The sequence below is a fragment of the Felis catus genome, chromosome C1 (assembly GCF_018350175.1).
Source record: "Felis catus isolate Fca126 chromosome C1, F.catus_Fca126_mat1.0, whole genome shotgun sequence".
Lineage (NCBI taxonomy): Eukaryota > Metazoa > Chordata > Mammalia > Carnivora > Felidae > Felis > Felis catus.
Window position 1 is genome coordinate 158,596,162 of NC_058375.1, and position 13,005 is coordinate 158,609,166.

The following is a 13,005-nucleotide window of genomic DNA, read 5'->3' on the forward strand; positions in this document are numbered from 1 at the left end:
TGAATCTTTGCTGGTTACTCAGTTCATCTCAGTATCATTCATAATAAACCATGTTTTCCTCATAGATTGAAATCTGCCTTGTCATGAATTAAATTCCATATGGATTTGATTCTGTATTTGGATTCACAATAATTAATTTGTCCATTGATACACCTTTTTATGTACCATTACCACATTGTTTCCTTTCTGCCCGCGAGCATTCAATATGATTTATTTACTATTTTAATACTTTAATACATGTACATCTCTAATTTTGCTGTCTTCTAATTTACTGTACATCTCTAATTTACATGTCTTCTAATTTACTGTACATCTCTAATTTACATGTCTTCTGATCCTATATGCACACTGTGACTGAATTTAGAACTTAGAGTTTTCATAAATATTTTGCTTTTGTTTTGGTAGTACTTTAGGCCTCACCAAATAATATTAAATCTATATAGATGGGATTTGTTTTCTTTATTTCTAATAATTTTAGACATGAGATGAATTAATACTTTAAGCTGTACAAATTAGGGATGTAGAACTGTATATCTAGAGAAATGGCATAAGAACACATATAGGTGAATTTGGAACTGAATTTCTGACCTAACTTCACCTTTCTTTACTTTATGTTTTATTTAATTATATTTATCATTAATGTCTATTACTGTCTTCTAAAAGGTAAGCTCCCTAAAAGCTGTCTACCACAGTTTTGATTATTTTAACCTTAAAGTAAGTTTTAATATCTGGTAAAGCTATTTTATTATTACTCTTATTGTTCAAAATTTTCTTAGCCTTTCTTTTCCATAGGAATCTCAGAATGACCTTGTTTATTCCTTACTGGTATTTTTACCTATAAATATATAGGTCAATTTAGTGGAAACCATATATCTTTACGGTATGTCTTTTGTGATCTTTAGGAATTTTTTTTTTTTAAACAATTTTACTAGTTAGGCATGTCATTTAGTGTTTCTGAGGTTTCCCCATCTGTAAAATGAAGAGAACAGTTTATTTCAAGGGCTTTTAATATGCGATGCCTGTCTTTCCAGGGGTCTTTGTGAATTACCTTAAATTATATGCAGAATAGTATATATGTGTGTAATTTGTGCTAAATTGGGAATGGGATGTATATGCCACAGTCTGATTTTTAGGGGAGCTTATCTTAGATGCTTTTCTAATTTTTGAAATATGTGCTTGAGTTATTTGAATTGGCCTTTTCTTACTGTCCTAGCCTCCCCCCCTCTCCCCCCCAACTAAGTCTTAATAATTTGCAAATGGACCACCAGGAATCTCTGGTCCTTTTTTCTTTCTTCCCCTTTCTCCTCTCTGGTTCTGTCCACTCCCTTCCCATCCTGTCTCCTCCCTTCTCTCCGAATCCTGGAATTCCGCTTTTAGTCATTTAAACTCAGTATCGTAGGAGTCACAAGGAGAGTTTCTGGGATACTGGGAATGTTTTGTTTCTAGATCTAGTTGGTTACATAGGTGTGCTGTTTGTGATACTTCACTGAGCTGCACTTATTTTTTTGGAAATTTTCTATCAGTTATATTTCAATGAAAAATTTTAAAAAGTTGAGGTAAAATAAAATTTGGAGAGGTTATTTTATTAACTGTTTCTGTAGTTCTGTTCAACCTTTCTATTATTGCCATAACATCCTGTTCCACTAAGGAATATTTAATCTTCTTAATCATTCAAAACTGCTGGATTCTTTGAAGAAAGTATCTGTGACCTGTGAGCTGCTATTGTGAACACATTACTTTCTGCCTCATTTTTTCTTTGGAGCCATACCAGTTGTCTAGAAAGGCCTCTTCCTGTTCACTTGGGGAGAGATCTTTCATACCTGTTTATACGCAGTTGGCTTTTGTCAGACCTCTTGACAATATACCTACAGAGCTTGGTGTGCCTAGCCTAGCTTCTTTATGTCATTTGGCGTGTATCCTAAATATCACCTCTTCAGAAAGGCCTTCCATTTCAAACCCAATTTAAAGGAGCCTGGTAGACACATTTTGTAAATCATGCCGTCAAATTATTTTTGCAGAGCTTATTATTCATATTTATGTTTTTGTTTCTCTCTCTGTCATCTTCTACTCACTCCCCCAGTAGAAAATTAGCTCCATGGGAGCAAGGCCCCTGTATTCCTGGGGCCTAAGTTGTCAGTGTCAGGCATACAGTGGTTCTTTAAAATATAATTGAAAAGCTCGTATTATTAAATGGGTGTCTAGTCCTTTTTGTTGTTGTTGTTCACAGGAAGTCTGGTTATTTTTTAACTGGATGCCCTTGAAATCATCTTGGTGTTCTATTATTAGATTCATTCATTTCCTCAAGTCTTCATTGAACACTTGCTATGTAATATGTAAGATGCTTTAGTTCCCACACTATGATCAGTTTGAAATATGAAAACCAATTTTGTCGATCTTATAATGTGTTATACCAGTATTGCACAGTCTTACGTTATTTTAACTAGCTCACAGAGCTTGGTCCTTAAGTCTTCTGGCTATTAATTTTTTCAGTCAATAGCCATCTGATATACTCCTGTAATCCCAGTCCCCAGGTTGCTTAGACCACTCTTGTTCCTTAGGCATAGTTAGTTCAAGGTTGAAATTTCACTCTTTGATGCCACTTGACACTGTTCAAATTGTTCTTCACTGGCTGCCCAGTAGCACTTTTGAATTCATTTCTTTTCTACATGGAAAGTGTCTAAGAGAGCTTTCTATGCTCTCCTTCATCTAATCCTTTCTCTTTTCCTGCTTTTCAACTGTCAAGTTTTTCATTGCATCCTTTAGTGTATGTGTTCCCATTCTTCTCTTCTGGCTTTCCTTTCATCTGTTGTTTGTTCTTCATATTTATCCTTGTAGGCAGTATAATTAAATTATCTTCGATCACCACTTGTCTAACCTGTCACACAGGCCAGACTTTTTTTTTTTTTTTTAAGCTTTTAAAAATAGAAATCTTTCCTTGATTTTGCTTATTAGATTTTGTGTGTCACAGCTGAAAGATGTTCTGAAGTTCATATTTATCTTTATCTTTATGAAGCAGGTGCTTGAGTCTGGTGCCTTAAACTACTTGGCCATCTTGACACAACCTTATTTATCTTTAATGTTTATTTATTTTTCAGAGACAGAGAGACAGAGTGAGAGTGGGGGAGGGGCAGAGAGAGAGGGAGATATAGAAGCAGGCTCCAGACTCTAGGCTGTCAGCAAAGAGCCCGACATGGGGCTCGAACCCATGAACCATGAGATCATGACCTGAGCCGAAGTCGGACACTTAACTGACTGAGCCACCCAGGTACCCCAACCATATTACCTTTAAAATAAAGGTTTGGACCTTAAGATACAGTACTTCCTAACCTTTTTCATAGTATGCTAGACATGGAAATGATATTTGGATGGGCCACAGAAGCAATTGAGGAGGCTGCTCCGACCCTGCCCATCTGTCTGCCTTGAGGACTGAGGAAATCTGTATCTCTCTATACTGTAATCTGTTGACCTAACATTAAGGATAGATAGGCTTCAGCAGTGTGTGACCACTCTGTTTTGTGGTCCTTCTTTCTTCCTTTTTTTAATATGGTTTTTAAAAAAACTTTTCTTATGTTTTATATTTGAGAGAGAGTGAGACAGAGACAGAGAGCCAGAGACGGAGACAGAATCTGAATCTGGCTCCAGGCTCCGAGCTGTTAGCACAGAGACAGACGTGGGGCTCAAAGTCATGAGCAGTGAGATCATGACCTGCGCTGAAGCCAGATGCTTAAATGATTGAGCCACCCAGGCGCCCCTGTATATATTTTTCTTAAGAAAGAGTTATAACTTTCATTAGATTCTCAAAGGAGTCTATGAATCCAGAAATGTTCAGAATTAAAACTGTAAATTGTAGAACTAAAACCAAATGAATGACATAACTTATTGTTTGTTTGCTTTTAGTGTAAATCTTTTCCTTTTGATTACAAAGTTATGCATGTGTTTGTTACACAAAATTCAAATATTATAGGTAGAATTAATGTAGAAGTCAGAGTGTGTTATATATTGTATTCCTGGTTAATTTCCACCAATTAATATTCCTGGTTAATATTCCACAGATACATGTATTTGATATAAATATTTTTTTCTTACACGTATTAACATTTTCCTTCCTATTCTTTCTCCAAAATTTTAATTATAAAGATATTACAATATGTATACTATTATGTAGTTCATTTCTCTATTTATCTTAGATATGATTCTACTTCAGTACTTGTTGATCTACCTCATTCTCTTTAACAAACATAAAGTATTTTATGGATCTGCCATAATTTGGATAACCTTTATTACTGAACACGAGTTGTTTCTAGCTAGCTTTTTTTTTTTTTTTTTTTTGCATTGCAAACATCTTTGTAGATACTGTCTTAAAAATTTAGGAGTTTTTCTGTGTAATAAATCCCTAGAAGTAGAAATGCTGGGACGGGGTATGAACACTTAAAGTTTTTTTAAAATTAAATTTTTATTTTAATTCCAGTATAGTTAACATATGATGTTAAAGTTTCAGGTGTACAATATTGTGATTCATTACTTCCGTACGATACCTGGTGCTAATCACAACTAATGTACTCCTTAATCCTCATTACCTATTTCACCCATCTCCCCAGCCACCTCCCTTTGATAACCATCAATTTGTTCTCTACAGCTAAAAGTCTGTTTCTTTGTTTGTCTCTTTCTCTCTCTCTTTTTTCCTTTGCCCTCTGCCCATTTGCTTTTTTTTTTTTTAAATTATACTCATGTTTATTTTAATTCAAATTTTCACAGGTTAAAAGATTGCATTTTATTAGAATCAATTTATAGGCAGTTTGCAGCAATGATTTCTCATGAAAAAAAAAAAGAGACGATAATCACTCAGATTTTGGATGTGAATGAAACCTCTTCTGGGGCGCCTGGGTGGCTCAGTTGGTTGAGTGTCTGACTTCGGCTCAGGTCTTGATCTCTTGGTCTGTGAGTTCGAGCCCTGAGTTGGGCTTTGTGCTGACAGCTCAGAGCCTGGAGCCTGCTTCGGATTCTGTGTCTCCCTCTGTCTCTGCCCCTCCCCTGCTCATGCTCTGTCTCTCTCTCTGTCAAAAATCAATAAACATTAAAAAACAAAACAAAACAAAAAAAAAAAACCTCTTCCTGCAAACCATGGGGATGTTCCTACCAATCTAATAGCAGGAGTTGAATAAAGACATGACATCTTATGTTGTGCCCAAAATGTAGGGTAAGGCTTGAAGCTGCAGGTAGCATGTGTTCTCATAAATGCAAGATGCAAGTGCCGCTCACTCTAGCATTCACAGACACACCACATATGTGTCCAATGGCTCATTACTGTCTGGCAGTGATGAACTTAGCACGCACTAACAGGAAGGGCTGTCCCCTTTACAAGTGAATGGATCCAGGCAATTCTTTATGAAAATGGTAAGGTTTGGGGCACCTGGGTGGCTCAGTCAGTTAAGCATGTTGACTTGATTGTAGCACAGGTCATGATCCCATGCTTTATGGGATTGAGCCCCATGTTGGGCTGCACGCTGACAGCTCAGAGCCTGCTTGGGATTCTCTCTCTGCCCCTCCCCACGCTCACACTCCTTCTCAAAATAAACATTAAGAAGAAAATGATAAGGTTCAGAAAAATGTTTGCTTCAGGAGTTATAAAACTTGTTAGAAAATACACAGAATGAACAGCATATAAAAGGGAACTAGTTCTCAATGGAGGAATCTACTCTTATAACTAGTGTAAATAATTACTTCAGATAGATTACAATCAAAATGCACATTGGGGGTGCATGGGTGGCTCTATTGGTTGGACCTCTGACTCTTGATTTCAGCTCAGGTCATAATCCTGGGGCTGTGGGATCGAGCCCCGTGTCAGGCTCCGCAATGATAGTGCAGAGCCTGCTTAGGATTCTGTCTCTGTCTCTGTCTCTCTGTTTTTCCTCTCCATGTGTGCATGTGTTCTCTCTCACTCTGTCTCTAACATTAAAAACAAAACAAAACAAAAAACCCCCACATCGAACGGACTATGCTGTATGAGGGAATGTCTGACCAGAGAACATTCCCATGGGTACTTGGGGGGCTGCTGGTACATTGCTTACAGGGTTTCTTCGCAGAGGCAGAGAAACTGTGCCTCACTTGTATTTGCAATGTCCTTCTTCAGTCTTCTTGCCAAGCTTATTCTCCGCTACCAACTTCTTCAAGGACAGGCTGGGTTGAAGCAAAGGGTTCCATTTCATGCCACCTGTCCATGATGAACTTTGTAGTATCCAGCCCTATGTAATCAAGCTCAAATGGGCCCATGGAGTAACCAGCTCCTAGCTTCATAGCAGTGTTGATATCTTCCTTTGGATGTGTTACTCATTCATGCAGCCTGACTGCTTCCATGAGGTATGGCACTAGGAGACAGTTCACAGTAAACTCAGACGTGTTCTTACAAGAAACCGGATGGTTTTCCAGGGCTTTGCTGAAGTCTGTCAGAGATTCAGGTGTATTCTGGTCGGTCAGTGGTGTTTTAATGACCTCCACAAGCTTTATCAAGGGCACTGGGTTGAAGAAATGGAGTCCAGCGAATCAGTCCTGTCTTATGGTGGCATTGGCTATGTTTGTAGACTGCAGAGAGGAAATGTTGCTGGCAAAGATTGTACGTTCAGAGGCAAACTTGTTCAACCTCTTGAAGAAGTCATTCTTCATCTTTAAATTCTCCAGAATGGCCTCTACCACCAAGTCCATGCTGTGGATTATGGATGCTGCATCCATGCTGGTTGATATGTTGCTCAGGGTCTTCTCCACAAATTCATCACCCGCCTTGGGGTTTTATGCAGACTTCTTCTCTGCCACTTTCCTAAGGCTTTCCTCAATCTCATTTCTAGATTTTGCCAGCATGTCCTCTGTCTGGTCCACCAACACCGTTGTGGCCAGTTGCTGCAGCAACCTGGGTGATGTCAGTGCCCATCATCTTGCTGCCAGTAACCAACATGTAGTTGATGATGATTTTATTCACGGAGGCTGAGGTAGCAGATGAGGAGCACACAGAGTACACAAATTGCCAGGTTATGAAAACCATGCTGCAGAGATGAAGGCAAAGGTGGGAACCGCGACAAGACCCACCAAAGCTTTTTTCCGCTCATTTGCTTTTGAACACTAAAAGTTATAGTAAATTTTGCTAGAGCGGGATTTTATAGAAACGGGATCTATATACACTTCCGTGTATACGATAACAAACATTTCTGAATGTACTTTCCAACAATGAATTAGTAAAGTGAACTTTCCCCAGTCCTCAAGATGAAAAAGATTTTTGTGTTATCAAAATTTTCAAACATACACAAAGATAAAGACGAGAACATTGAACCTCCGTGTATACCCATCACTGGACTCAACATTTACCAAGATTTTTGTCACATTTGCTTCATTTGTTCTTTTCTTCTGTTTTTCTGAAGTATTTTGAAGGAAATTCCAAACATTGTCATCTTACCCTGACATGCTTCAGTATTACCTTTTTTTTAATGTTGATTTTTGAGAGAGAGAGAGAGAGAGAGAGAGAGAGAGAGAGAATGCTAGTGGGGGAGGGGCAGAGAGAGAGAGAGAGAGAGAGAGAGAGAGAGAGAGAGAGAGGGACAAAGGAGTCCAACAGAGAATCCAAAGCAGGCTCAGCGCTGACAGCAGAGAGCCCAATGTGGGGCTCAAACTTGCAAACCATGAGACCGTGCGTGACCTGAGCCAAAGTTTGATGCGCAACCAACTGAGCCACCCAGGTGCCCCCAGTATTTCTATTTAAAAACTTCAAATAATTCCTTTCTTTTAAGCATTTTTTAGCTTTTTAGTACAGAAAATTTCAAACATATATAAAGGCAATGCACATAATGAACCCAACTACTATGATCTTTTATTCGGAAAAAGCTCCTTCAGTGACATTTTTTATTTAAAGACCAATTAAAACTACATTCATTTGACTTGGTGCCTTAAATATGTGAATGGAATACTTACTGGCTTTGATATTGGCCCACATTCTATTTAATGAGCACAACATAATGAAACCTCATGTATCCATCTCCCAGTTTCAACAACTAACAACTTCTAGTTGGTCTTTGGCATACTCCCACCTAATTCACTTCACCCCACTGTGTTATTTTGAAGCAAGTCTCATATATATAGCATTTTATCTGTAAGTATTTCTATAGATATATCTCGAACACAAGACTTCCTTTTCCCATGATAACTGCAATGATGCTACTGTCCTACCTACATAAAATAATTCCTTAGTATCACCAAATATCCATGCATATTTTCCTACATAATCACAATGCTGTTATCACACCTAATAAAATTATCTAATGAACTAATGAACTGTTATGTTACCCAGTTCATAATTAGATCTCCCTGATTGTATAAAAAATACCTTTGTAAAGTTGGTTTGTTAGGATTGGTTCATGTATTATGTTTATTGGATCTCTAAAGCTTTTTCAAACCTAGAGTGGTCCTTCTACCTTCTTTCTCCTCTTGCCACGGACAGGTTGCATAAATTAAATCCATTGTCCTATATAATGGTCTACATTCATGATTTGTCTATTTGTTTTTAGGGGTGTTTTTAACTTTTTCCTTTAACCCCTATACTTCTTATAAATGGAAGTGAGCTCTAGAGACTAGGTGTCAAGTTCAGCTTGTTTGGTAAGAACTCTTCCTAAATGGTGCTGTGTGCTTCATAAGAATTTTTTTTTTTAACTTCTTGTTATGCAAAGATTGATAAGGATGTTATCATCTAACTTCTTGTTATGCAAAGATTGATAAGGATATTATCATCTAAATGGAAAATTTCTCCTTAAGCTTTTCTTTATAATGGCTCCATTCATATGTCAGTTATTTCACTAGATATCACAAAAAGGTTATTTTCTAGTTACTCATTTTTTATTAAAAAATTTTTTTTTTTAACGTTTACTTATTTTTGAGACAGAGAGAGACAGAGCATGAACAGGGGAGGAGCAGAGAGAGAGGGAGACACAGAATCTGAAACAGGCTCCAGGCTCTGAGCTGTCAGCACAGAGCCTGACGCGGGGCTTGAACTCACGGACTGTGAGATCATGACCGGAGCCGAAGTCAGACACTTAACCGACCAAGCCACCCAGGCGCCCCAACTCATTTTTTATTTTAATATAATTCATTGCTTTGGTTATTAGAGAACTTGAGCATCTTTTCATTTGTTTATTGGCCATTCAGCAGGGTTTTTTTTTTGGTGAATTGTTCATGACCTTGGCTGCTTTTTCTATTGAATTGTTTTCTTTTTCTTACCGTTTTTAAGAGTTCTTAATCAAAGATACTAATCTTTAGTGTGTTTTGCCTCTTGTAAATATATTTTTTAATTTGTAATTTGTCTTCTGTATAGAAGTTATTGATTTATGTAGTTAATTTTTATCTTACATTTATGGCTTTTGGCTTAAACTTGGTTATGCTTTCTGTACTTTGAGGTAATGTAGGCGGAATAGTTTATTTTTTTCCTCGTAACTTTTTTCACTTTAGATGTGTATGAAATATATTTTGTATGTAGTGTAAGATAAGAATAACACTTACTTCCTGCATATATAAGTAATCAATTGTCCTAAAGCAATTTGTTGAATGTCTTCTCCCTACCACATTGAATTGAAATGCCGTATTTGTTATATTAAATTCACAGGTTTACATGGTCTGTTTCTATACTCCATTGTGGTCCTTTGATGATATTTTATTACTACAGTTTTTTTTTTTTAATGTTTATTTTTTTTAATATTTTTTTTTCAACGTTTATTTATTTTTGGGACAGAGAGAGACAGAGCATGAACGGGGGAGGGGCAGAGAAAGAGGGAGACACAGAATCAGAAACAGGCTCCAGGCTCTGAGCCATCAGCCCAGAGCCTGACGCGGGGCTCGAACTCCCGGACCGCGAGATCGTGACCTGGCTGAAGTTGGATGCTTAACCAACTGCGCCACCCAGGCGCCCCTGTTTATTTATTTTTGAGACAGAGAATGTGTAGGGGAGGGGCAGAGAGAGGGAGACACAGAATCCAAAGCAGGCTCCAGGCTCTGAGCTGTCAGCACAGAGTCCCACGCAGGGCTCGAACTCATCAACCGTGAGATCATGACCTGGAGTCGGACGCTCAACCCACTAAGCCACCCAGGCACCCCATTATTACCACAGATTTTTAATTATAGTAGCTTTGTAGTATGCTTTAAAGTTTAAATCACTATCATTAATCATATTTCTCACAAGTTTTACAGATTTTTTCCTATACATTTGCTCTTCCATTTAAACTTCAGAATTAGTGGTTAATCCCATTGTGATTTAACTGTAATGGTATCAAGCTTGGTGGCACTGATTTAAAAAATAATAAAATTAGGGGTGCCAGGTTTAAGTGGTTAAACATCTGACTTCAGCTCAGGTCATGATCTCGCAGTTCCTGAATTTGAACCCCAGTTCCTGAATTTGACAGCTCTCTGCTGTCAGCACAGAGGGTCCTATGGATCTTCTGTCTGCCCCTCCCCACCTCTCCCCCACTTGTGGGTGCATGTACTCTTTCTCTCTCAAAACTAAATATTTAAAAAAATTTTTTTTTAAATTATATTTTCCATTTGAGAATGTAGTTTTTCTCTATTTAGATCTTTTATGCTTTTCAGGTGAGATAGTTTTTGCATTCTTTCTAATAAGTTTGTTTCTAGATATTTTATATGTTTAGTGTGGTTATTCTGTATTGTCACAAAATACCTTATTTGTGATCATTTGGATTGTGAATACAGAATAGTTTGCTTCATTTTTGTTCAAGTATATCAATCATACTTTAAAATAAGTATAAACAAGATTAGAAGGAATGTATATACTTAAGTGTACTATATTAATTTTTCAAATAAACTAAGTATTTCTATCACTTATGTATTCATTAATACAATAAATTAGAAATAATTAAGGAATAGAAAATGCAAATTCTTAGGAAATGATGTTTCTACTTAATGGTTTTATAAAGAGTGGAAGTAACAAAGTAGTATGTAAAAGTAATAAATTGCAGTTAAAAATATTAAATCCTGTAATGAGATTTTCTTTTTATATTCTAGTTGGAACCTAGCGAGTGTAGTCTTTTATTAGGAGGAGATCCCCCTCAGCCACATTTTTGATTTAAAGACTCATTTACAGTCTTTTAACATGATACCTTGATAAGAATCATATTGGCCTGCATTCTGTTTATGGATGTTGTAAATATAGTGATAATATGTTTCTGACAGATTAGATATCACTGTTAATTTTTTTTCTTTTTCATATTACAGGTTTTGCAAAAGGCATCAAATTAAATCAAGTTCAAATATTCCCTGTGTCCCCAAAGACTTACTGATGATGTCTGAATTTGTTCTTCCAAGATTTATTTTTTGTCTTATTCAGTACTTAAGAGAAGGCTATAATGAACCAGGTATGTTTAGTCTACTCTTTGTTAGTAGTCTTTTTAAGTTTCTTATTAACAGAATTTAGTATGAATAATGAGGTGAATTTTTTTCAGATATCATTTTTTTTGTTTACCGTGTTTTATGACAAGACTATGAAATACAGATGCTAAATAAAAACATACTTTAGTATATACATCAATTATATAACCTAACAGATACCTTATAATCTTATAATCTTTTAGTAGGCACAGTTTAGAACTTTCTGTTCCTGGGGTCATAGATATGTTGAATCAAACTTAGTTGGCCTTTTGCGGATGAGGAAATGATCATTTTATGGGGTTAAAGTGACTTTACGATTATATTGTGCTATAACAGAATTAAGAAGTCCTGGAAATGTGTGACTTTAACTTAGATTTTTAGAAGATAAACTACTTTTTCACCAGTTCTCTTTCTCTCTTTTTTTTGTAGATGTCTATATATTTTTATTCACCTCCATATATAACAACTTATGAGAGAAATTGCTCACTCCCATCTTACAGGTAGAATGTATGGGTGTAAGCATCGTGATAGTATTGAAAAGAAAAAAGAAACATGTAGATATTCTTCTTGCTTTTTAAGATTTAGTCACAATCTTGATTAATATACTTTACTAAATATTTTGGATTTGGATATTATCTGTTAAAGTCGTCAGTCTGACCTTGTAAATTACAGATATCAATTAGTGTGGTAATTTACCTTTCTGATAATACTTGTATTTTTATCATTTAAGGGACTACATCTTGAATTAATTTTAGAGGTTTTAAATTATGTATTTACCATAAATAATCTTAAATCCAGTTTGAAACTATGGCACACGTTTTAATCTTCTGTCTATCCCCCATCATTGGAGTGTGAAGAAATATTTAGCATCTTCATCATTTCTAAAATACCATGTTATTCTCATTGTGAGCAAACACTTATACTACTGTATTTCTACATTTTAAACAAAATCTACAATCCTTTGTTAACTACTTCCACCCCTCTCAGAGCATATGTCTTAAAATATAGGAAGAAATATTACTTTGATTTAGCCTCAAACTACCCTGTCTTTGGAATGAAGGACCTGGAGGCCAGCTGGTTATTGAACTTGCCTTTTGTGCTATTTCTCATATACTAGTTAATAGAGTTTTTGGGAATTTACATTTTGTATTATGAATGTCCTATTTTAGAAGAGTAATAGGTAGAAATCATTTATTATGAGAACTTTAAACCTTACCATTAGATCAGGGAGCAATTCACACAAAAGCACATTATGTTTATTTTTTCCTTTAGTTACCTTTAGCAGTTATAAAAGGTAGATGACCTAGGTACATAGCTTTGATAATTATTTGCTATTTATTTGCTATTTAATTTGATAATTATTTGTTTTGCAACTATGAATGGAAGCACTTTTTTGTCTTCAGATGAGCTTCATGAACTTAGGTTCATGAAGATTTCCTTTCTGTATTACGACTTGTGCTCAGCATTCATTTCTTCTTGCTGTGCCAGAAAAATTGCTACATTGCTTTGTGTAGAGATCACTGTTTAAAATTAAAGAAAGGACTTGAAATCATCTAATCCAACGTAATAGAAACTCAGAGATCTTGTTGTTTGACAGAT

At 36.1% G+C, this 13,005-nt stretch overlaps 1 protein-coding gene and 1 pseudogene across 8 annotated transcripts in view; one reads left to right on the forward strand and one right to left on the reverse strand.

Moving 5' to 3' along the window:
* Window positions 1-13,005, forward strand: part of UBR3 (ubiquitin protein ligase E3 component n-recognin 3) — a 244,481-nt gene that overhangs the window by 26,799 nt on the left and 204,677 nt on the right. For 7 of the 8 annotated variants that reach the window (XM_023259445.2, XM_023259440.2, XM_023259442.2 and 4 more), the window contains exon 2: window positions 11,254-11,393. In XM_023259445.2, coding sequence (XP_023115213.1) covers window positions 11,254-11,393 — 140 coding nt within the window. Of the gene's footprint in view, window positions 1-11,253; window positions 11,394-11,835; window positions 11,907-13,005 lie in introns of those variants that run through there. The other variant, XM_045033928.1, reaches the window with a different exon arrangement.
* LOC101088015 lies at window positions 6,102-7,033 on the reverse strand (annotated as a pseudogene).